A 23,558-nucleotide genomic window follows, 5' to 3' on the forward strand; every position below is an offset into this window, starting at 1 on the left:
ATCGCTCAGTCTTTGCAGTAAATTGCAAAGCACTCAGTTGGCCCCAGGCTATGGTCTGAAGGCACACAAGGCCACCACCCTGCTGAAGCTAAGCGGGTCTTGGTCTGGTCAGTGCCTGGATGGGAGACTGACTGCCCGGGAACCACACGGTATGCCGCCGTGGGTTCCCTGATGAAAGAAAAATGGGATATAAATATAAGAAAATAAATAAAAACAAATCAATATGAATATGTAAACTACCCCATTGGGGCAAACAAATAAAACGAACAGATTAGGTATCCCACGTTTGAGGCTGTCACTGAAATGATGGTTTGAATCATTAGAAATATGTTCAGCGTGAGAAACCACCAATGTTTATTTTATGCAGGAAAGAAACAGGGTCTGGTAACGGAGGGCAAGGAGGAGCGCAGCCATGGCAAGGAAGGAGATTCTGAAAAGGATCAATGAAACTTCCCTCCCCCCACACACCGCCCTTACCCATAGCGGTGCCTGCTGACATCTCTGATCAGCTTCTCCGACAGGTAGGCGCCGATGCGGTCCAGCTTCTCAGGAGCGGAGAGGGCGTAGAAGGTCAGCTTCTCCATGTTCGTTTTCACCAGCCCATCCTGAAAGAATGAGAACTTGTGTCAGGACTTGAGACTGCAGCGAGTCTCAAACACAGAGCCAGAGGAATATTGGGTGGGGACCTCTGGTCAAAGGAGGAATCTAAAGGAGGGGATGCCAACATGGCACCCCCCCTGCTGGTCTATGACCAAAATAAAATTTCTATTCTATTCTAACATGGCACCTCCTTGAGGTCTTCCACTGGTGCCCACAAAACCTCTGAACCCATTGTCCCAGTGGACTGCCCTGCAAGCATGGGAGCCAAAAGAGGATGTTGGAAGAGTGACACTATTTCCTGCTGAAGAACATCAGAAGAGTGAGTGTGTGTGTGTGTGTGAGAGAGAGAGAGAGAGAGAGAGGGAGAGGGAGAGAGAGAGAGAGAGAGAGAGAGAGAGAGAGAACGCACAAAATCTGTGGGACGGTGGGGGGACAGAAGTGACCAGAGGGGTAGTGCCCACAGCACTCACTCAAAAATGATGCAATTTTTCAACTCCATGGATTCTTCCTCAACCGAGGACTTTCTGTCCCGCTCTACCACCTTAGCTGTTCAGCACAAGAGGTGAAAGCAGCAGTTCAGATTTTCCAGACATGCACACTGTGCGCATCTCCACCTCAGGAAGGCACCTGGAGACCTGCTAGCTCTGAAGAGTCTTTGCTGCATCAAAACTTCTCGGTATCTCTTTTTTTTTTCAATAATTTTTATTCAGATTTTCATAAAACATAAAAGACAAAATCATAAAACATTCAAAGACAAAAAACAAAATCAAAAATAGTTAAACAAAAAGAAAAAAAGAAAAAAAAAACAAAAATAAAAAATAAAGAGTAAAATATTGACTTCCCATTTGTCAAAGATCAAATCAGTTATAAGTCTATAATATATAACAATCCTGTCTCTTAAGTCATATTATAAAATCACTTTCCTCCAGTAGTTATCTTACTTAATCATCAAATCTCATAAACATTACTTTATTCTTTCCACAAAAAGTCAAAGAGAGGTTTCAATTCTTTAAGAAATATATCTATCAATTTTTTTTTCCAGATAAGCATATCGATTAATCCATCTCATTACTAATTATGATAATCTTATTGTCATAACCATAGTCAAAATAAACATTTCAATTAATCCATCACATCAGAATCTGTTAGGTTCAGTAATTTCAATAGCCATTGTTCTATTATCTCTAGTAATTCCATTTTCCATCTTCCATCTTCAGTAGTCTTGTTAAGTCCAGTAATTTCAATATCCAATCTTCCATTATCAGTATTCCATAATAATCTTGCTGTCAAAGCCATAGTCATATAGTAAGAGTCTGATGGGAATTACCTCTATCCCAAATATTTTCTTGCCATCCATTCTGAATAGGTTGCTGAAATACTGCTGTAAAATCATATCTCTGTTCTTTTTTTCAAAATACACTGGGTCATCTCTTAAAAGTTTTTCCATTGTCACATGGCTGCAGTTAATTCCATAGATTTTCTCTATATTGGGCTCCATCACATCATTCCAGTCCAGAAGATAGTCCATGCCATTGATAACTTTATCTCTAGAATCTTCATTAATTTCTTCAGAGATAACATTGAGTTCCAAACAATAGATTTTATTTCTAAAGTCCATAGACTCCAAATCTTGTTCCTGTTCCACGTTTGTTCCAATCTCCGGGATCTCCTCTCTCACAGGGACCCCTATTCCAGTCTCCAGGGTCTCCTCTCTCACAGGGACCCCTGTTCCAATCTCCGGGGTCTCCCCTCTCACAGGGACCCCTTCCAGGGTCACCTCTCTCACAGGGACCCTTATATCTTTAATCTCCTGCTTCATTTTACTCAATTCAATTTTCATTATCTCAATCTCATCCATTATTTTCTGAAACATAGTTATTTCCAGATTCTCAGCCACTTTCTTAATTGCCATTTTAAAAGAAAAATATAGGAAAACCACTTCTTATTTCAGCAACAATTGGGTTAGTACTCCAAACTTGGTGACATCACAGTATAAACAGAGCAGACAGCCTTATCTCTCCAATAGTTAAGTAAACAAAATGCAGTTCCCAGGATCGAAACAATTAATGGCAATCGTCAAGAAACAGATTCGTCAAAATAAAATAGACCAAAAAGAGAGTAGTCTCAAAACAGTATAATATTTTTCAAAATAAAAATCTGGAATAGAAATCCCTCTTCTGTGTATATCTTTAGAATGCAAATCCAGGACAGCTTTTTGCAACAAAAACAGAGATAAGCTATTAATTAGTGCGTAGCAGAGAGAAGTTACGGCTCCCCAGTGAGATGTCAAAAACTGATCAATCTGGCAAATCTCTTTTAAACAGCAACAATTTAAGTCAAGTAAAAGAAAAATATAGAAAGAAGGGTGCTTGCCTGTTAGTGCGTTCTCTCTTAGAAGATAAGGTGAACGTTCGCTTTATCAGATAGAGCTTGCTGTTGAAAATCCGTCCCACCTTCGTCGGCTGGACCTCGTCCCATAAATTAATGAGATCTGGTCGTCCCAACAAAAATAGGCTTTGAGGTTAATCTCTTCGTTTCTCCCTACCCGGGAGAAGTTTAATCAGTCAAAAAAAAAAGAAAAAACTGACTGATATATCTGAATAAGCTTCTTTTGAGGCAGGAGCCCGTCTCAAAAGCAGGCACAGGCTAAGTCACCCTTCCCGGAAGTCCAAAACTTCTCGGTATCTCTGAAAGGCTTCCACGCGGATCCCAAAGTGGCCTACCAGTTGACTAAAGAGATGACAAAAACCTTTGCTCCACTGGACAATGACAGATTCTTCAAAACACACAGTAGAGGGTGGAGAATGAGGGCAACTGGTGCATGCTGAGCGAGTGATGTCAATGAGATTAAACAGGAAACCTATTAACATAACCATCATCCAAGTCTACGCTCCAACGGCAAACGTAGAAGAGAAATTTGAGAGATTTTTCGCAGAAGTACAGGAAGAAATTGATCACACACCAAAACAAGATGCACTGATAATCATGGGGGACTGGAATGCAAAAGTAGGGAACAGAGAAGAACTAGGAATTGTGGGGAAATGGGGCTTAGGAGATAGAAATGAAACAGGAGAAAGACATTGAATTCTGTGAAGCCAATAATTTGTTTCTTGCAAACGCATTTTTTGAGTAACCAAAAAGATGACTGTACACATGGACATCACCAAATGGTCAATATAGGAATCAAATTGATTATAAAATTGGTAGAAGATGGAGAAGTTTCACACTTTCTGCAAAAACAAGAACAGGAGCAGACTGTGGTACAGATCATGACCTTTCATATTGAAAATCAGACTAAAGCTAAAGAACAATAAAGCAATCATAACCCCAAAATACAATTTAAATAACATCCCAGAAGAATATAAAGATCAAATAAGGAACAGATTTGAGGCTTTAAACTTAGTTGACAGAGAACCAGAAGAACTATGGAGTGAAGTCAGAGCCGTTATCAGGGAAAAATGCAAAAAGACTATACCTCTAGTTATAAAAGAAAGACCTCAAGGGATGACTGAAGAATGGTTAAAGAGAGAAGGAAAGCAAAAGCAAAAGGAGATAGAAATATGGTCAGAATCCTAAATGCAATAATACAGCGACTAGTACATAGGGACAAAAAAAACAATTACAATGGTTATTGTATAGAAATTGAAGAGGACCACAAAAAGGGGAGAACAAGAGCCCTATTCCAAAAGATTAGAGAAATGAAAGGAAAATTTAAACCACGAGTAGGGATGTTGAATAATTAACAGGGGAACACAATGACTGACGGAGATTAAATAAAAGGAAGATGGAAGCAATACACTGAAGAACTCTATAAAAGAGATGTAAGGATGACAGATTCATTCATGGAGGAACCGTATGATGAAGAACCAGAAATGTTAGAATGTGAGGTGAAAGCTGCTCTTAAAACACTTGGAAGAAACAAATCACCAGAAACAGATGACCTACCAATAGAGTTGCTATAAGCTACTGAGACTGAATCTGTCCATATTTTGACAACAATTTGTCAACAAATATGGAAAATAAAACAACGGCCCACAGACTGGAAGCATTCAATATACATTCCAATTCCAAAGAAAGGGAACCCCAGGGAATGCAGTAATTATCGAACTATTGCCTTAATATCCCATGCAAGTAAAGTAATGCTCAAGATTCTACAACAAAGGCTCTTACCATATATGGAGCGAGAAATGCCAGAGTCCAAACTGGATTTAGAAAGGGAAGAGGCACCAGAGACCATATTGCAAACACACTGTTGTGCGCCTCTCCAATCTCCAAGCGATGAGATTTCAGGGTTCCCTGCGCTCCTCCAGGGTTTGGTTTCCTTTGGGAAAAAGGTCAGCGAAGACTGCAGTGTCTTTATGAAATATGGTTTATTTATATACACACATTTCCAACCTGAGCTTAGGATGGAGGGGTTCAAGGCATCAGCAGTCCAATATCCAGCTTTTCCATCTGGGTTACAGGAGGCAGGAGTTGTGTACATCATGAAAAACTATGGAATGCTTTAAAAGAAATGAGGGTGCCACAGCATCTGATCGTCCTGATGTGCAACCTATACTCTGGACAAGAGGCTACTGTAAGGACAGAATATGGAGAAACCGATTGGTTCACAATCAGAAAGGGTGTGAGACAGGGGTGTATTTTATCACCCTATTTGTTTAATCTATATGCAGAACATATACTGAAAGTGGGACTGGACCAAGATGAAGGAGGTGTGAAAATTGGAGGGAGAAATATCAATAATTTAAGATATGCAGATGATACCATACTACTAGCAGAAACCAGTAATGATTTGAAATGAATGCTGATGAACGTTAAAGAGGAAAGCACAAAAGAAGGACATCAAAAAGACTAAAGTAATGACAACAGAAGATTTATGCAACTTTAAAGTTGACAATGAGGACATTGAACTTGTCAAGGATTATCAATATCTTGGCACAGTCATTAACCAAAATGGAGACAATAGTCAAGAAATCAGATGAAAGCTAGGACTGGGGAGGGCAGCTGTGAGAGAACTAAAAAAGGCCCTCAAATGCAAAGATGTATCTGAACGCCAAAGTCAGGATCATTCAGACACATGATGAGAAGACATGATTCACTAGGAAAGACAATAATGCTGGGAAAAACAGGAGGGAGTAGAAAAAGAGGAAGGCCAAAGAAGAGATGGATTGATTCCATCAAGGAAGCCACAGACCTCAACTTACAAGATCTGAACAGGGCGGTTCACGAGAGATGCCTTTGGAGGTCGCTGATTCATAGGGTCGCCATAAGTCGTAATCGACTTGAAAGCGCATAAGAACAGCAACGAAGACGTTCCTCTTTCAACAAGCCTTTGAAAATCTTTATCCCCGCTGATATCTGTTTTGGATTTGAATTTATTTTACTCATGTGCTGTTGTGGTTTTAAACTGTTGTATATTTATAACCTTTTTTAAAAATTGAATTTATATAAGCAATTTCTTTTAACTGCTTCTATGTGTCACTGTTTTTATATGTTACTCCCTCATGGGAAGCAACTCATAAATGAAGTAACAATATTTGTGAAAACAAGATACGAAAATGCATTACATTAGGAAAAATTGCTTAAAATGTGTATATCAGGAGAAATGCACAATAAAATTCTGACAAACTCTCTTGAGGACCTTTTTTTTGTGACAACACCTCCCCCACCCTCCACCTCAGGCAAAATTCAGACCATGACAAACTGAACGTATGTTTTTAAAAATAAGAAAATGAGAAAAAATGAAATCGACGGATTCGTCCATCCTCCTGCTAACTGCACTGATGTGTCATTCAGTCTTTAAAAATAACATCACCCCTCCCCTCCCGCCCAAATAAAAAAAGGGTAATTTGGCATCACTCTCAGATCTCTTCTTCTTGTGCTTTTCATTTCAGTTTGGAAGTTGGGGAGAGAATGTCAGCGGGGGAGGACAAGAGATATGAGAAGAGGTGCCTGTGATGTTCCTATATATTAGTGTATATATGGTAAGTGCTGGTTGTTTAGAGTATACACGGTAAGTAGTGAAAGAGGAGGGGGGAGTGAATGGGCAATAGAATGCTTGATGATTGGCTGAATGTTTAAACTGGCTGACAGTATAAATGAAAGGATGACAGGTAAATCTGGGTGAATGTGAGGTGGTGAATTGTGGAATCTGGGGAGGAGAAGAGAAAGAGTGGATTGCTTGGTGGGGTTTAGAGAGTTGTTTGCCAGGAGAGAGTGGAGAAGGAGGGAGGTGGAGTTCGGATTAGTATTGAGTAAAACCATATGCTTATGTGCCTTAAGAAGAAATCTTGTTAATCTTGTTAGCTTTGTTATCTGTAATAAATACTTAATTTGGTTTACCAAAGGCCTGATCCTTGGCTGGGGTTTCACAGACCAGAAGGGAGGGTAAGGTAATGACCAAGGCTGAAGGGGAACTGTAACAAATGGTGGCAACGGTGAAGAGAATCACAATACCAGTATTCAGAGTCTCTGGGAATACTAGTATTGGGACGTTACTGGTGGTTGCCTAGCAGGGGGATCTGTTGAGATCTGTGCTAGAGCGGGGAGAGAAATCATAAGAGAGAGCGGTCCGGACTGGTGGAGTCCCTGGTGGTGCCTAGTGACAGGCAGTAGCCACGTGCAGGTAGGAACCTGACAGGGAGAGCCAGGGAAGGACGCATCACAGTGCCTTCCTCATCTGAGTAATGAGTTGCCTCCTTGCTCAGCTCATTTTAAGTTTTTGCGCCAGGCTAGGGCTGTAGGACTTTGCATGCCTGCATGCGGTTTCTTTGCCACCCAGGATATGGCTGACTTGAATTCAGTGAACACAACCATGTCTACAACACTCAGGCACTGTGGTTGTATGAAGGTGGCATGAGAGAAGGAGGGAGAAAGGATGAGGCAGCTCCAAGAGCAGCCACCAGTCTTGCAAACGTCCCTGCAGACATCAAGGTGGATCAAGTCTTTCAAAAAAGGTTTTGCAAGATATGGGTGGCTACAACCTCATCGTGCACTGGAGCATTTGCAAACAAACTCTGGCACATCGCAGGCACTTACAGGTTAAAGCCAATGTTGATTTTGAGGATGGATTTGAAGCAAGGGTAGAGCCATGAAGGCCCAGAAAACAAAATACTGGCAATAGTACAATTCAATGACACAAAAAGCAGCTGAGGCGGCTGCAGAGGAGGGCTGGGGAAGGGCTTGCCTTGGGCAGGACCTGGGAAAGTCCCATGGGCCACATTTGGCCCCCGGGCCACAGGTTCTCCCCTCCCCAATTTGAAGGAAGAAGGGGAGAGAGGGGGCACCTAGCCGGCGGTTCTGGGAGGATGTTGCAGGCAGAGGGGCACAGCAAGTGAGAAAAGGCTTAAAACTGCTTAAGAGTGCAGTAGACCTTTGAGCAGTCACGGGTGGTGATGGCCAGGTGTCGGGCAGGAGACAGGTTGGGAGGCACGGAGAGAAAAGCAGGCCACAAAGAGCATCTAGCCTTCTGGCCCTTTTCTCCAAAACGCCTTTATCATTTTATTTATTTGTTAAATTTGTATCCTGCCCTTCCTCCCAAAGTAGCCCAAGGCGGCAAACATAACAAAACCATTTAACAAACAAAAAGAAAAGCATTCTAAAAACAGTCAAAAACATGGTGAAGCACAGTTATGTTCTTCCATCCAGGGATCTCCAGGTTACCACTTTTGCGGAGAACCTCAGCCTTGGAAGCAGAGTGAGTGACACATGGCGCCAGTTAGTTTATTTTAGGGCAGAGGTAGCCAACATGGCGCCCTCCAAATGTTGTTGGGCATTGAAGCCTGGATTGGTACAATCCACTTCACACATCTTCAGGAGGAAGCCCCCACCAGGAGCAAAGAGATTCACATCACATGCAGTAGGCTGCCCTTTGCATTATTTATTTTAATCGAAATAATTTGGATCCTTGATGCAGAATCTGCAGTCCTGGGGATGGTGGGAGGAATGTCAAAACACTTGAGTCTAGCTGTGCAAAACAGGCTTAATGGAGAAGGCTCATTTACCTCTGGATCCTCTGGGAAAATATTGTCAACCAGCCTCTTGTAACGGGGACGCAAAGCTCCACAACAGCCGCAGACACCTGAAACGGAAAAGAAGATCCTGTGCAAATGTGCTCAATGCATTTCTTTTTTAATTTTTTTTAAAAATGTAACCAACTTGCCTTTCATCAAAAGCAAAGCATCTAATAATAGTTATACATGTCAAGCTTTAAAGAGAGATGACCATATTCACACACACAATTCCCTGGCCACTTTATGCATCGCACCAGTTTTCCCCAACCTGCTGCCCTCCAGATGTTTTGGACTACAATTCCCACCAGACCCATGGTTCTGGGGCTGATGGGAGTTATAGTCTAAAACAGCTAGAGGGCACCAGCTTGGGGGGAAAGCTGCACTAGGCATGTCAAACTCTTGCTGATAAAAATCGCATGCCAAGATCCACTACGAAATTCTCTTGTGCAAACACCATCAGGAGCTTTGCTCAAGCACTTATTGATGGCCTGTGCCCTCACAGTCTTTCCAGTCAAGGGGCGGGGAACATCTGTGCTCCCCACAGCTTCCATTAGCGCCAGGCAGCATGGCCACATCTGGTAGCCCAACTCAATCCTGGCTGGGGTCCAAAGAACTCTTCATTTCTGACACAGACACGGCTGCTCTTCTGGAGAGTTACTAAATTTCATTTTGAATTTTATGAAGACATTTATAACCCACTTTTTTGGTGCCACGCACCACACAGGGCAGCTTACAATATATAAGTTTACAACTGCAAAAACTACACAAATCAACCCAAAAAGAATCAATGAACATCAATAAAAGAGAGTTAAGGTCAAGTCATACAGTTTTTGAAGTCTGGATCCTGTTATCAGGTCAGGCCACACCTTGAATGCAAGGGTCTAGACATCCCTGCCCAGGAGGGGAGGCCCCTTACAGCAGTTGCCTGGTCCTGGGCTGGCTCTCCTCTCCAGCAGGCCAGCCACAGGAGAGGGTGAGACAGGCCACCAATGCCAAAGTGACCAGCCAGCTGTGCATGAAGCTACTCGGAGCGAGGAAGAAGCGCCTGCTCGGATTAGGCCCTTGCTGTTGAGATCAGGAAAGGGTGAACCTGTGCAGCCATAGGATTTTTTTGGGGGGGGGGCAAAGTAAAACACTTGAAGGGAGGAGCAAGTGAGTTTGATACCATCAACCATGGTATCCTTCTGGGGAGACTCGTGGAGTTGGGAGTTGGAGGCACTGCTTGGCAGTGGTTCCGCTCCTACTTGGCGGGCTATCTCCAGAAGGTAGTGCTTGGGGAACATTGCTCGACACCTTGGACTCTCCATTGTGGAGTCCCTCAGGGGTCGGTTTTGTCCCCCATGCTTTTTAACATCTACATGCAGCCTCTGGGTGCCGTCATCAGGAGTTTTGGAGTGCGTTGCCACCAGTACGCTGATGACACGCAGCTCTATTTCTCCTTTTCATCTTCTGCAGGTGAGTCTGTGGATGTGCTGAATCACTGCCTGACCGCGATAATGGACTGGATGAGAGCTAATAAACTGAGACTCAATCCAGACAAGACTGAGACACTGTTGGTGAATGCCTTCCCCGCCCAGATGGTGGATGTTTACCCTGTTCTAGATGGGGTTACACTCCCCTTGAAGGAACAGGTTCGTAGTCTTGGGGTTCTTTTCGATCCTTCCTTGTCTCTTGAGGCGCAAGTGGCCATGGTGGCAAGGAATGCATTCTACCACCTTTGGCTGGTAGCCCAGTTACGCCCCTATCTGGACAGGGATGACCTCGCCTCAGTTGTTCATGCTCTGGTAACTTCTAGGTTGGATTACTGTAATGCGTTCTATGTAGGGCTGCCCTTGAAGACAGTTCGGAAGCTTCAACTAGTGCAAAATGCAGCAGCCAGACTGCTGATGAGGACCAGCCGGTCAGCGCATATAACACCTGTTCTGGCCCGTTTGCACTGGCTACCCATCTGTTTCCGAGCCAGATTCAAGGTGCTGGTTTTGACCTATAAAGCCTTACACGGCGTGGGACCGCAGTATCTTGTGGAACGCCTCTCCCGCTATGAACCGACCCGGTCACTTCGCTCAGCATCTAAGGCCCTCCTCCGGGTACCAACCCATCGGGAAGCCCGGAGGACAGTTACTCAATCTAGGGCCTTTTCTGTAGTGGCCCCCGAATTGTGGAATAGCCTCCCCGAAGAAATACGCCTGGCGCCAACGCTTCTATCTTTTCAGCGCCAGGTTAAGACCTGGCTATGCTCCCAGGCATTTTAAAGCGTTTAATGTTACAATTTTAAATCTCTTTGTTTCAGTTTATTTATTGTGATATTCTGTATTTTAATCTTTTTGTACACCGCCCAGAGAGCTATTCTCTATGGGCGGTTTAAAAATGAAACAAATAAATAAATAAATTGAGAGAGAGAGAGAGAGAGGTGCCTGTACATATTATTGTTTCTTAATATGGGAATCACTTTCCACTTGGCCTGTCCCAAGGTAATTTACATATCCTTCCAAACAGCTAAAACAATGTTTTATAAAACAGCACAAGAACCACTGAGCATATGCTTAAAAACCATACAAAATGAAGACATCCTCCTGGGTCACAGAGGCCTTTTCATCTAGCTGGAAAAGTCTGTTGAAATAAAAATGTCTTCAATTGCTTCCAGAAAGTAGAGACATTTTGGCTCCTATTTCAGGTTCTACAAATGCTAGAAACTGACACTTAAAAAAAAAAAAAGCTAGGAATCTGGGTGTTATGGGTCTTCCAGTAGAAGGAAGGAACAGCTGTGCCCCCTCCCAACAACACCCATGGGGTGGAGTCATCAGGATATGTATAACCACAAAGTCTGAGTTGCTTCATTGCTGAAGAAACAACTCTCATTCTCCAAGCTCCAAGCTCCCTGACCTGGGGAAAATGGACATCTGCCAATGTTGGAGATCAAACCTGTGGCTTTCTGCAAGTGCTCTGCGCCACTGAGCTATAGGCACTCCTTCCTCAAGCACAGCAATGCAGCTGGACTTTTCAAGCACATCATGTATTAAGCCATTGGCTTGGCCTGTGCTCTCAGCTGAGGTGGGGTGGAGAACAGAGGGCGAGATTTCAGGGACAGCCATACCTAGCAGATAAATGTGCGTCTCACTCCAGAAAAGACAGCAGAAATGCTATTTATGACTCAGCCACTGGTTGGAGGCATGGGAGCTTGCAAAGGGATGATTCACAGGAGCAAAAACACCCCAGCAACATTTCATGGGCAAGAAGGCAAGGAGAGTGATGGAGATGTGCAAGGCAACTGTCTTAATATCTGCTTGTTAATCTGTATTACGTATGAATTTGTATTGTGGTTTTATTGTATATTTTTATAACATTTGCTTTTGTTTTATCTTCTGTACACCGTTTAGAGATTCTTATGTATATTAAGTGGTATAGAAATAGCTTAAATAAATAAATAATAAGTTACATCAGTCCAAGACGGAGAACTAGACCAGACAAAGTACAAGAAAAATAGTCTGGAGGGAGCCGTTTTACAAAGGCCAAGGGAACCCCTTCTCTTTTTCTTCTTCAGATTAGCGACAATTTATTTCATTACTCCATGCAGGGAATCCGGAGCTTCCCAAAGTAAAAGCAGGCTTGCTGCCTACCTTGGGAGGAAAAGAGCACCACCCTGCAGCCCCTCTCCACAGAACTGGCACATTTTCCCCTTCTCTGGTGCTGAGAGTTGTTATGAGACCTCTATTCCCCTCAAAGAGCTACAACTCCCAGAGTTCCCCAGGAAGAGGGATTAATTGTTAAACCACTCTGAGAGTTGTAGCTCTGTGAGGGGGAACAGGGTGCCTTCTAGCAACTCTCAGCCTCCTTCACAAACTACACTTCCCAGGATTCTTTGGAGGAAGCCATGACTGTTGAAAGAGGAATGATAGTGGAGTACATATGTGGTGTGAATGTCACCCAACTCCCAACATCCCTGGTCATTGGCTCCGTTTGCTAGGGCTGACGGGAGCATCGCTATCCTAAATCAAGGCTGTAGCCCTCCGGGTGGTGTTGGATTCCCGACTCCCACTAGTCCCAGCCCTCATAGCCAACAGTGAGTGATGATGGGAGCAATAGCCCAACAGCTTCTGAGGGCCACAGATTTCCCACGCACCCCGCCCTACATAGCCTGGGTGCTGGATGCTTGAAAGGACGGCCTTCCCCAACCCATCAAGACCTTCCTTGGCCAACACAAAGAAGAGCTTTGTCGACAGTGGCCCAAACATGGTGGAACTCCCCCTCCAAAAGATGTGCAGTTCAATTCCTGCCTCCCCTTTGCATCTTTTTAGGCAGCTGGTTATGGCCGTGGTGAGCTTTCGGGCTGGCACAATATGTGGCAGAAACGTGATATACTTTGGTGGCTGTTTTAATGTACTTGTAGTTTATTAGGCAGTCTGGGCAGGATGCAACTAACATGTCCAGACAGCACAAGGATTTACACTTGTGCAATGGAGCTTCCCCACTCCTCTCCCCGCACACCCTCCCCAAATCTGCTCAAATCTGCTCTGGATGGAAAAGGGAACCCCAGGACAGATTTAGGGGAGGGGAGAAGGCAAGGGGGGGTAAGTTCTGTTGTGCAAGCCGAGATATAAAAATAATAACCTGATGCTTCACACTCAAGCGGTCCTGTCTTTTAAGTCCAGCGCAGTTCCCCTTATTGCTAGGCACATCAGTCTTATTTCCAGACTGCGTCAAGGGCCGGATATATATTTAATAAATAAGCAAGTCTGTTCTGTCCAGTTTCCACCCTAACCTACAATTTTTCTAATCCACACAAAAACTTCAGACCATGGTATTTCCGAGCTCTATGTATGGATATGAAAGTTGGACAGTGAAAAAGGTTGGTAAGAGAAAAATAAAATCATTTGAAATGTGGTGTTGGAGAAGAGCTTTGTGGATACCATGGACTTGCGAAAAAGACAAATAATTGGGTGTTAGAACAAGTTAAACCAGAACTATCACTAGAAGCTACAATGATGAAACTGAGGTTACCATACTTTGGACACATCATGAGAAGACATGATTCACTAGAAAAGACAATAATGCTGGGGAAAACAGAAGGGAGTAGAAAAAGAGGAAGGCCAAACAAGAGATGGATCGATTCCATAAAGGAAGCCACAGACCTGAACTTACAAGATCTGAACAGGGTGGTTCATGACAGATGCTCTTGGAGGTTGCTGGTTCATAGGGTCGCCATAAATCCTAATCGACTTGAAGGCACATAACAACAAATTTCTAAATTACTTAAATATGTTTGGGGGGTTGTGAAAACTGTCATCAGAGCATTCAGAAACTGCAAAAAGCCAGTGGAGGATTGTGGTGTAGGATGCACAAAGTGTGTGTGTGGGGGGGAGGGGGGTTAGGTAAGCTCATCTTGGAATCTGCAATTCCTCATACATCCCTGTTTTCAACCCTCTAATTCTAGGGTTGCAATCCTGCAGCCCTGCAGATACTGTAGGACTCCAATTCCCATCAGCCTCAGTCAGCACAGCCAACGCTCAGGGATGATGGGAGTTGTAGTTCAGCAACATCTGGAGGGCCACAGGTGCCCCTGTCAGGCTTAGGTGGGCAACACAGCCAGTTCCAGACAGGACGGTAGAAGTTAAAGACACAGTGAAGCCGGTAATTGACAGCACTTGGCAGAAACGCCCAAGGTCAGGCTGCAGCTGTAACTGATGAGTGAAGCAGCGATAAAAAGGCTTCAATGAGCACACAGAGGTGTGGGGGTAATAGGAAAACATTATAGAGTTGGTTGGTGAGCAAGAGACGGAGCACGGTGTGAAAACAGTAAAGTTTTGTTTTCTTAAAGACTTGGCTGATGGTCCATTATTACGGTCGGCAACTGGCACTGATAAGCAAGCTAAAACGCTACTGGACTCTACTGGTTATACTGGTTAATAGGTGCTGCACTCTACAAGGGTTATGGGCCCAGTTCCAAACCAGTAACACCCAGTTAAAACCAGTGAGCAAGCTTGTGCTATGCCGGACAACCGAAGGAAGCTGAGCTGGTGAGCTGTGGGAGAGCGGCAAAGCAGAGATAGAGAACCGTGTTGCCTGGAAACCAAAGTGATAAGAGGTCTGCAAGAATGACTGGAGTAACTTTGGCTGGCATTCCACTGGAACGTCTCTCTGAATGAAATTACTCATGCTGGCGGCTGCGGATGCAAGCCTATCTAAACAGAGAAGATTTATGGCAGGTAATTGACCAACAACCCCCCTCCGTTCCACCACCTGCTGAATGGCTGCGCTTGGATGAAAGAGCGAAGTCATTAATTATCTTGGCTGTTGGAGACTCGCAACTACTGCTTCTAAGAGGTAAAGAGACTGCTAAAGAAATGTGGACTGCTTTAAGAGCATATTATGTTCAAGAAACAGCTAGCAGTAGAATAAGTCTTGCGAGAAAACTATACAGAATGCAGCTAACTGACGAAGTAACTATGTCAGAACACTTAATGAACATTACAAGCCTGTTTGTAGAATTACAAGAAAGGGGAGTGGAACACTCTGAAACGCAGCAGATCTATATCACTCTTTCAACACTTAATGACTCTTGGAATCTTGTTATCAGCACACTTGAAGCGATGCCCGATTCTGGACTTTCGTTTCGATATGTTGCAGACAAACTAAAGCAAGAGTGGGAGAGAAGAAAAGAAACAAAACAAAGGCAAGAGGGACGGAACAAAAGGAGTGAAAGAAAAGAAAAGACTGAGACAAAGGCTTTTGGGACTAAAGCTTGTTACAACTGCGGCTCCTTGCATCATTTAAGGCGGGACTGTGACTTACTGAGAAGGAGGAGGGATGGAAGAAAACCCTCACACGTGCAGTTGGTGAGTGCAAAGACAAAGAATGAAAAAGACTTTGTTAACAGAGACAATAGTTTGTGGGTCCTGGACTCAGGTTCCACCCATTCACTGATAAAAGATAAAAGTCTATTTAAAACAATGGTGCCGGCTAATGAAGACGTGAGTTTAGCTGATGGCACTAAACAACAGGTGATGGGTAAGGGTACTGTACAGTTATGTGCTTTACAAACAATAATGACAAATGTTTTATTCGTGCCTAATTTAACTAACAACATTCTGTCAGTTTCAAAACTATTGCAAATGAATTATAGTGTGTTATTTAGTAACAAGAAATGTGAAATAATGAAAAGGGGAAAGGTGTGCCTAAAAGGATATTGTAAGGAAGGCATGTTCTATGTAAATGTAAACCCTGCAGTAGAAGCCTCACTAGTAACGCATAAGAAAACACATGATAGATGTATCCATGAATGGCACCGAAGGCTGGGGCATGTAAATTATGAGACTGTGAAAAAGGCAGAGCAATTCAGTGCTGATGTACAACTAAAAGACTGCAAGCAATACATGCAGTGTGAAGTATGTCAGCAGACAAAGGCCACTGTAGCTCCAATTAACAAAGTAGCTGAAAGAAATACAGATAAGCCTTATCAGACAATACATGTTGATTTAGCGGGACCATTTCCCAAAACAAAAGGTGGTGCTAAATATTTTCTCGTGATTGTTGACGGTTTTTCAAGATTTTGTCATGTAAAGTTATTGAAAACAAAAGATGAGGCTGCAGAGCAATTAAAACGTTTTCTAAACAGAGTAGAAGTGCAGCATGGTACACAGGTGCAACAGATTAGATCTGACCAGGGCGGGGAGTTCACAGGAAAGTCCCTGGAAGAATATTTTGAAAAGAAAGGAATAAATCATGCTGTAACCGCCCCGTTTTCTCCACATCAGAACGGGACAGCAGAAAGGAAAAACAAAACATTGCAGGATGCAATGAGAGCAATGTTAAAGGATTCAGGCCTTGATCAATCTTTCTGGGGAGAAAGTTTAATGTATGCTGCTTATATTCAAAACAGAGTACTGCATAGAACTATTCCCATGTCACCATATGAACTGTTGTACAAAAGAAAGCCCAGACTACTACACATACTGAGATTTGGTTCCCCATGCTGGGTGCATGTTCCCAAGGGAAAGAGAAAGGGAAAATTGGCTCCCAGAGCGAAGTAAGGATATGTGTTGGGGTATCAGAATGTAAATTACCGCGTGTGGGTTCCACAGGATGGTAGTGTAACACTCAGCAGGAGTGTTAGAACACAAGAACAAGACTCAGAGAACCACAAAACATATGTAAAAATAGATTGCAGTGACACAAATGGCATAAATGCAACAGAGCCTGCTCAACAAATAAAACAGGAAAGGGAAGAAACAAAACAGGAGATAGAGACAAGCAGCTCTGATTCTAGCAGCAGTGCATCAAGCACAGACACAGAAACAGAACAGGAACAAGAAACAGAAACATTAAGGAGGTCAACAAGACAAAACAAAGGGAAACCTCCAGAACGTTTCCAAATATCAGCCGTACAGGGTGAGACAAACAATGAGGAAAACAAACAGTGCAAAGTAATAACAGACAGTGATACTCTGTTCATAAATAGCATAAGAGCACGAATGGCAAAGTATGCTCAAGAAGGTGACAGTGACTGTGCATATATGTGTTAAATGTGTAAAGAATGTAGAAAAGTGAAAAATGCCTGAAGACTGTACAAAGTAAAAAGCAAATGTATGTAACAAAGGAAATGTATAATTGTACTGTGAAAAAAAATGTAAAATTGTAACTTGAAACGTCTGTCTGGAAGGTGGGGGCTGTCAGGCTTAGGTGGGCAACACAGCCAGTTCCAGACAGGACGGTAGAAGTTAAAGACACAGTGAAGCCGGTAATTGACAGCACTTGGCAGAAACGCCCAAGGTCAGGCTGCAGCTGTAACTGATGAGTGAAGCAGCGATAAAAAGGCTTCAATGAGCACACAGAGGTGTGGGGGTAATAGGAAAACATTATAGAGTTGGTTGGTGAGCAAGAGACGGAGCACGGTGTGAAACCAGTAAAGTTTTGTTTTCTTAAAGACTTGGCTGATGGTCCATTATTACGGTCGGCAACTGGCACTGATAAGCAAGCTAAAACGCTACTGGACTCTACTGGTTATACTGGTTAATAGGTGCTGCACTCTACAGCCCCCACCCCTGCCCTTATTCTCTTTGCCCTTCTGGTCACAACCTAACACTGCATAAAGTGCACTAAAGTCAATTTACATCAGTGGTTTTAAGGAGGGTTAACTGCTCCATATTCAATTGCAGCCTCTGGGTTTTGCTGTTGCCTGGTTCATTATCTGTCTCCATGATTGATCGGTGCAATTCTTCTAATTTCTTCCCCCACCTCCACCCCCACTGGCTCCATCCTCCAAAGTGAGCAATTGATTCTTCTCCTTCAATACAAAGTGTATTTAATCTAACCTCTTAATGAATTCTCAGTTTCTATTCACAACCAACGTTGCCTCTTATGATCTCTTAAAGCCCCTTTAATATCCTCATCATCTCGGATTCCTGATGAATGTTAGGTTTATCCCATTTCTAATTTGAAAACATGACGTGCCTCATGCAGAGCTTCCCAAATTCAGGTTGAGATGGACTGCTTTTAAAACAGGCTGAGATATAGCGATGTAGCAGATTCCCGGCCTAATCCTCTGCATGTCTGCTCAGAAGTAAATCCTACTGATTAAACGGGAATTACTCCCAGATTCTTGTGCAAAAGATCACAGCTTTACAACTACCGGGAGTCCTGTGCAGCAGAGCAGCTTTCCCCAACCTGGTGCCCTTTTGGACTACAACCCCCATCAGCCCCAAGCCCCACAGAAAAGCCGTCGCCATAGCTCTGCATAATTTCCTCATGGCTACTATTCCTCTTCTTTGCAAAACAAAACTAAATCTGTGGTTGAGGGCTCAGGCACACGGGGTTGCAAAACGATTAGGCATAGCCCTGCAAGCTTCTCAAACTATGAAGCATGACTGGGAGAACAAGGAAGAAAAGTTCTACACGAAGCCCGGAGAGATTCTTCTTGAAAATCTGCAAACCCACCCACATCCACAGTCATTTCTAGCTGAATTTCTACGTGCATCAAAGGCTTCCCACCCACCCCTATCTGAGGAAGATTCATTTAAAATTCCTTGGATCCCTGCAGATGCCTGAAATTCACACCAGATTTGAAAGACACAACAGCTGAACCCCTGCAGGGGCAAAATGCAGATCTAGCTGCCTTGTGGGTAAATATGCCAGACTCTGGGGTGTCAGGTCCTAGTTTCTTTTGGGGGGGGGGGAGTTTGGAGTGCCAGGTTGCTTTATTCCTTCATCAGAGGGGCATGGAAGGTTTTTCCCAATTTTGGATTGGGGGGGGAGGGAGGGTAAGGAAGAAAGGAGGAGAATGAGGAGCAGAGTCGTCCTTGGCATCTTGCCAACACCCAGAAGGCAATCTGCATAATGAGGCCTAGCTTTTTATCTCATTCTTGCCACGTTCAGCCCACTTGGCAAACATTAACTAATTAATCTTCACAATGTGGCCCCTCTCTTTGTAAGCCTAAACATCCACATAACAACAAAAAAAAATCATAAAAGATTTGTTCAACAGATTCATCATCAAGTGAAAATTGCTTTCCCGATCAGACTGAAGTTCTGCCTAGTGCAGGATCCTGGTCGCAACAGGGGCCAGCCAGGAAATTCACAAGGAAGAGGGGGGAAAAGAGCAACAGATTCTTAGAGTTTCACTGCCTCTGAAGCTGAAGGTTCCATTCTTAGCTTTGACAGAAGATAAGAGCCCTGACGGATCACACCAAAGCCCTAATCAGTCCAGCATCCGTTCTCACAGTGATTTGATTTGATTTTGATCTTAATATTTCTGCCCTACCTTTCGGCCAAAAGGCCTCAAGGCGGCTTACAAAAGAACACAGAGATACATCAATAAAACATCAATCATACATCAATAAAACAATAAAAACAATACAATTTGCAAAAATTAAATAATTAACCTTCATTAGCTATTAATGGTGGAAATTGCACAAATAGCACATGCTGACCTTAGAAAAAGAACAGCCTTGCGAGCATCTTTTTACAGTTTATGCCTCAGTTAAACAGCAAGTCATCCTGAGGTTTTCTGCTGCTTCTGAAGAAAGCACAATTGCTATGCCCTTCAGACGTCCACAGATTCTCAGGTTCCAGAATGGTAGCCATCTTAAGTCTGCTGCCTCTCGGGGAATCCATCCGCACGCCCACCCAGGGTGCTCCTTCTCCTGCGGCCGCCCTCCTCGTCCCGGTGCCCCAGTGGCCAACCAGATGTCCATTATGGGAAGCACAAGTATGGAATCTGGGGACCTGTATGGCCACCAGCTTGGATGGCTTTAAAAGGGGGTTAGACAAATCCCTGGAGAAAAAGGCTATCAATGGCTACTAGCCATGATGGCTATGCTCTGCCTGCAGAGGCAGAAGGCTTCCAAATGCCAGATGCTGGAAGTCACAGGATGGGAGCTGGTTGGTTGCACGGAGGATCTACCCGCAGGCTTCCCATTGGGGGCATCTGGTTGACCACTGTGAGAACCGAAAGCTGGACTAGATAGGCACTCTTCTTACATTCTTACTAATAGCTGAGCAGTGTGTTCATACAGTTATTCACATATAACGGTTCAACGAGTGACCAATCTGCGTACACACCTGCAGAGCTGTACAAAGCAAGCGTACATTCTTTCACACAAACACTAGCACACAGGTAGCGTTCAGTGTAATGTGTGAAGAAACCTGCTCTCTCAACCTCATCCGCTGCCCCTTCACAAACCCGACAGGAGGCGGCGGAGAATAATGTACCCTATAGCCGTGTTCTTCAACCTTGGGTCCCCAGATGTTGTTGGACTACAACTCCCATCTTCCCTAGCCAGCTTATCAGGATGATGGGAGTTGTACCTGAAGAACACTGACCTATAGGACTGTAATAAGGAGTGCCGCCCTGGGCTCCTACTGGGAGGAAGGGCGGGATATAAATGAAATAATTAATACATAAGGATTACTAAGACAATGCAGATGGAATACTCTATTCATGCTAAGTAAAATGATACAGCTAACAAGTCAAGCGTTAAGCCTCAGGATTCGTTTTCCTAGATTAACTTAGGCAATGTAGGCAGCTGGACAGCCACCTGTTGGGGGTGCTTTGATATGGATTCCTGCATTGAGCAGGGGGTTGGACTTGATGGCCTCACAGGCCCCTTCCAACTCTACTATTCTATGATTCTATGTGCGCCATCAGCAACTTCGACCAAGCACAAGAGTTACCAAAGACTAGCAGTGCAATGTGCAGACTGTCTGGATCGAGGACACCTTTGCCAGGTGCTGAGCTTTGCTGGAACACACAGGCAGCCTCTCTCATGGGCACATGGAAAATGGAAAGATAACCTGCAAGAACCAGAACGCAACTACAGTTAGTCTAGAATCCTCTGGACGCAAGCACCAAAGCTGCCTACAAGAGGTGTGTTCTCCAGCGATAGATTTCTGGGACCAGAAGGGTGGGGGTGGAGAGAAAGGGGAGATCTTGGGTGCTTTAAGACAGGTGTTCATTGCAGGGGGGGCTGTTCCTCACGCTTGCAAGCTTTTTGCATCACTTGCCTGATATCAATGGCATCAAAATGCCAGTCCATATCCTCCCCCCTCAATTTAACCTCGATTCACTCTTTCCAGGGGAAATCTATTGTTAAAAACAAACACAGATGTCCGCGCACACCACAAAACCCTGTTGCCACCAACCTCTCTCAATGACCCATTTGTAAATTAAGACCCTCCCCAGAAGCATCCCCAGTTTGCAAGGCATGATCTGCTGGGAGGTTCTCCTGCGCAGCTCCTGTTCATCTGAGTGGGGCTTGTGCAGGAGAATCTCTCAGCGGATCATTCTTTCTCTCCAGTGCTAGAGAGAGAACGTGCCCTAAAGCAGCCTCTTTCGCTAAGCAAGGAAGCTGGGAGGCTTAGCAGCAATTAGTGGAATGACCATCTCAGAGCTTGGAAAAGTTACTTTTTTGAACTGCAACTCCCATCAGCCCAATCCAGTGGCCATGCTGGCTGGGGCTGATGGGAGTTGTAGTTCAAAAAAGTAACTTTTCCAAGCTCTGCAGGTTGCAATCAAACATTAAAAAAAGGGGGGGAGTCTATGCGGTCCCACAGAAAGAGAAACAGGCAGACACCACTCCATGCTCCCTCCCTCCCTCCCCTGCACCAGATTTACTTGCAGCCTCCATCTGTTCAGACAGGATCACAAAGCCGGCAACAGCTAAAGTCTAGCCCTTTGTCTCTGTGACAAAGAGTTAAACCAACTCGAGAGAGGGAGCAGCCAGTGCCGCCGTCAGCAAGCCCAGCCCATCGCTCGCCTATGATACGCTGTACCAAGGACCAGGGCGACCTCAGCCAGCTTCTCCGTGGAGCCTCTTGCTCCCTAGGTGCCTGGTTTAAATGATGCCGCCTTCCCCGGGAGGTGGGCCTTCGTACCATGAGGGAGGTGCGTCTCTCCCTCTCCCCAAAGCCAGCAGGCTGGCAAGGCCCGCTAGGCAGTTCCTCTGTGGCTCATTAAAATGCCAACCCATTTTTATTTTATTTTATTGGCCTGATGGAAAGCTTTTTCCCTACTTCAAGAAGGATGCAGACAAACTGGAACGGGTTCAGAGGAGGGCAACGTGGATGATCAGGGGACTGGAAACAAAGCCCTGTGGGGAGAGACTGAAAGAACTGGGCATGTTGAGCCTGGAGAAGAGAAGACTGAGGGGAGATAATGACAGCACTCACAAATACATGAAAGGTTGTCATACAGAGGAGGGCCGGGATCTCTTTTCAATCGTTCCAGAGTGTAGGACACGGAATAATGGGCTCAAGTTGCAGGAAGCCAGATTTCGACTGGACATCAGGAAAAACTTCCTAACTGTTAGAGCCATACGACAATGGGACCAATGACCTAGAGAGGTAGTGGGCTCTCCGACACTGGAGGCCTTCAAGAGGCAGCTGGACAGCCATCTGTCGGGAATGCTTTGATTTGGATCCCTGCATTGAGCAGGGGGTTGGACTTGATGGCCTTATAGGCCCCTTCCAACTCTATGATTCCATGAACAGCACTTCAAGAAGGATGCAGACAAACTGGAACAGGTTCAGAGCAGGGCAGCAAGCATGATCAGGGGACTGGAAACAAAGCCCTATGAGGAGAGACTGAAAGAACTGGGCATGTTTAGCCTGGAGAAGAGAAGACTGAGGGGAGATAATGACAACACTCACAAATACATGAAAGGTTGCCACACAGAGGAGAGCCAGGTTCTCTTCTCAGTCATCCCAGAGTGCAGGACATGGAATAATGGGCTCAAGTTGCAGGAAGACAGATTTCGACTGGACATCAGGAAAAACTTCCTAACTGTTGGAGCCATACGACAATGGAACCAATGGCCTAGAGAGGTAATGGGACACTGGAGGCCTTCAAGAGGCAGCTGGACAGCCATCTGTCGGGAATGCTTTGATTTGAATTCCTGCATTGAGCAGGGGTTGGACTTGATGGCCCCTTCCAACTCTACTATTCTATGATTCTATACTTTCCCCATATAGTCCCAAGTCCCTGCAGGCAGACACAAATGGGACAAGAGTCCAGGGTTATCAACTGTGGCTGCATCATCCTCTGTAAGGAGAGGGTACCCTATACAGTTTGACCCTTAAGGAGGAGAGGCAATCGAAGGCAAGAGCGCATAAGATTTATCACCCCAAATCTAAACAGTACCAGTAACTCAAGACTGTTGGTGTGGTAAAGAGAGAGGAAAATGAGAAGTAAACTAGATGACCATTCTTGGCAAATCAAGGCAGGGGTCAGTAAACATGGAATCAGCAGCCATGGAATCAGGCTATTGTTATGCCTGGCAGTTTGCAAGCCCACATGCTGGCGAGGTGGATGAGAGAGGGAGAAGACTGAGATGGGGAGTTGCAACTGCAGCAAGAAATGTAAGCCACAGAGGCTGGCACAGAACTGCAGAAAAGGGTTTTGTGCAGCCGGAGGAAAGAGCCGCCTGCCCTTTGCTAACAGTCTGCTGCACATGTTTG

The 23,558-nt window shown here is 44.5% G+C and overlaps 1 protein-coding gene across 6 annotated transcripts in view; it reads right to left on the bottom strand.

Moving 5' to 3' along the window:
• Positions 1-23,558, bottom strand: part of EFR3B (EFR3 homolog B) — a 163,707-nt gene that overhangs the window by 72,019 nt on the left and 68,130 nt on the right. For all 6 annotated transcript variants that reach the window (XM_061625876.1, XM_061625875.1, XM_061625878.1 and 3 more), the window contains 2 exons: positions 8,604-8,680; positions 478-605 (listed from right to left, as the gene is read on the bottom strand). In XM_061625876.1, coding sequence (XP_061481860.1) covers positions 478-605; positions 8,604-8,680 — 205 coding nt within the window. The remainder of the gene's footprint in view (positions 1-477; positions 606-8,603; positions 8,681-23,558) is intronic.

Source organism: Rhineura floridana, chromosome 4 (genome assembly GCF_030035675.1).
Source record: "Rhineura floridana isolate rRhiFlo1 chromosome 4, rRhiFlo1.hap2, whole genome shotgun sequence".
Classification (NCBI taxonomy): Eukaryota; Metazoa; Chordata; class Lepidosauria; order Squamata; family Rhineuridae; genus Rhineura; species Rhineura floridana.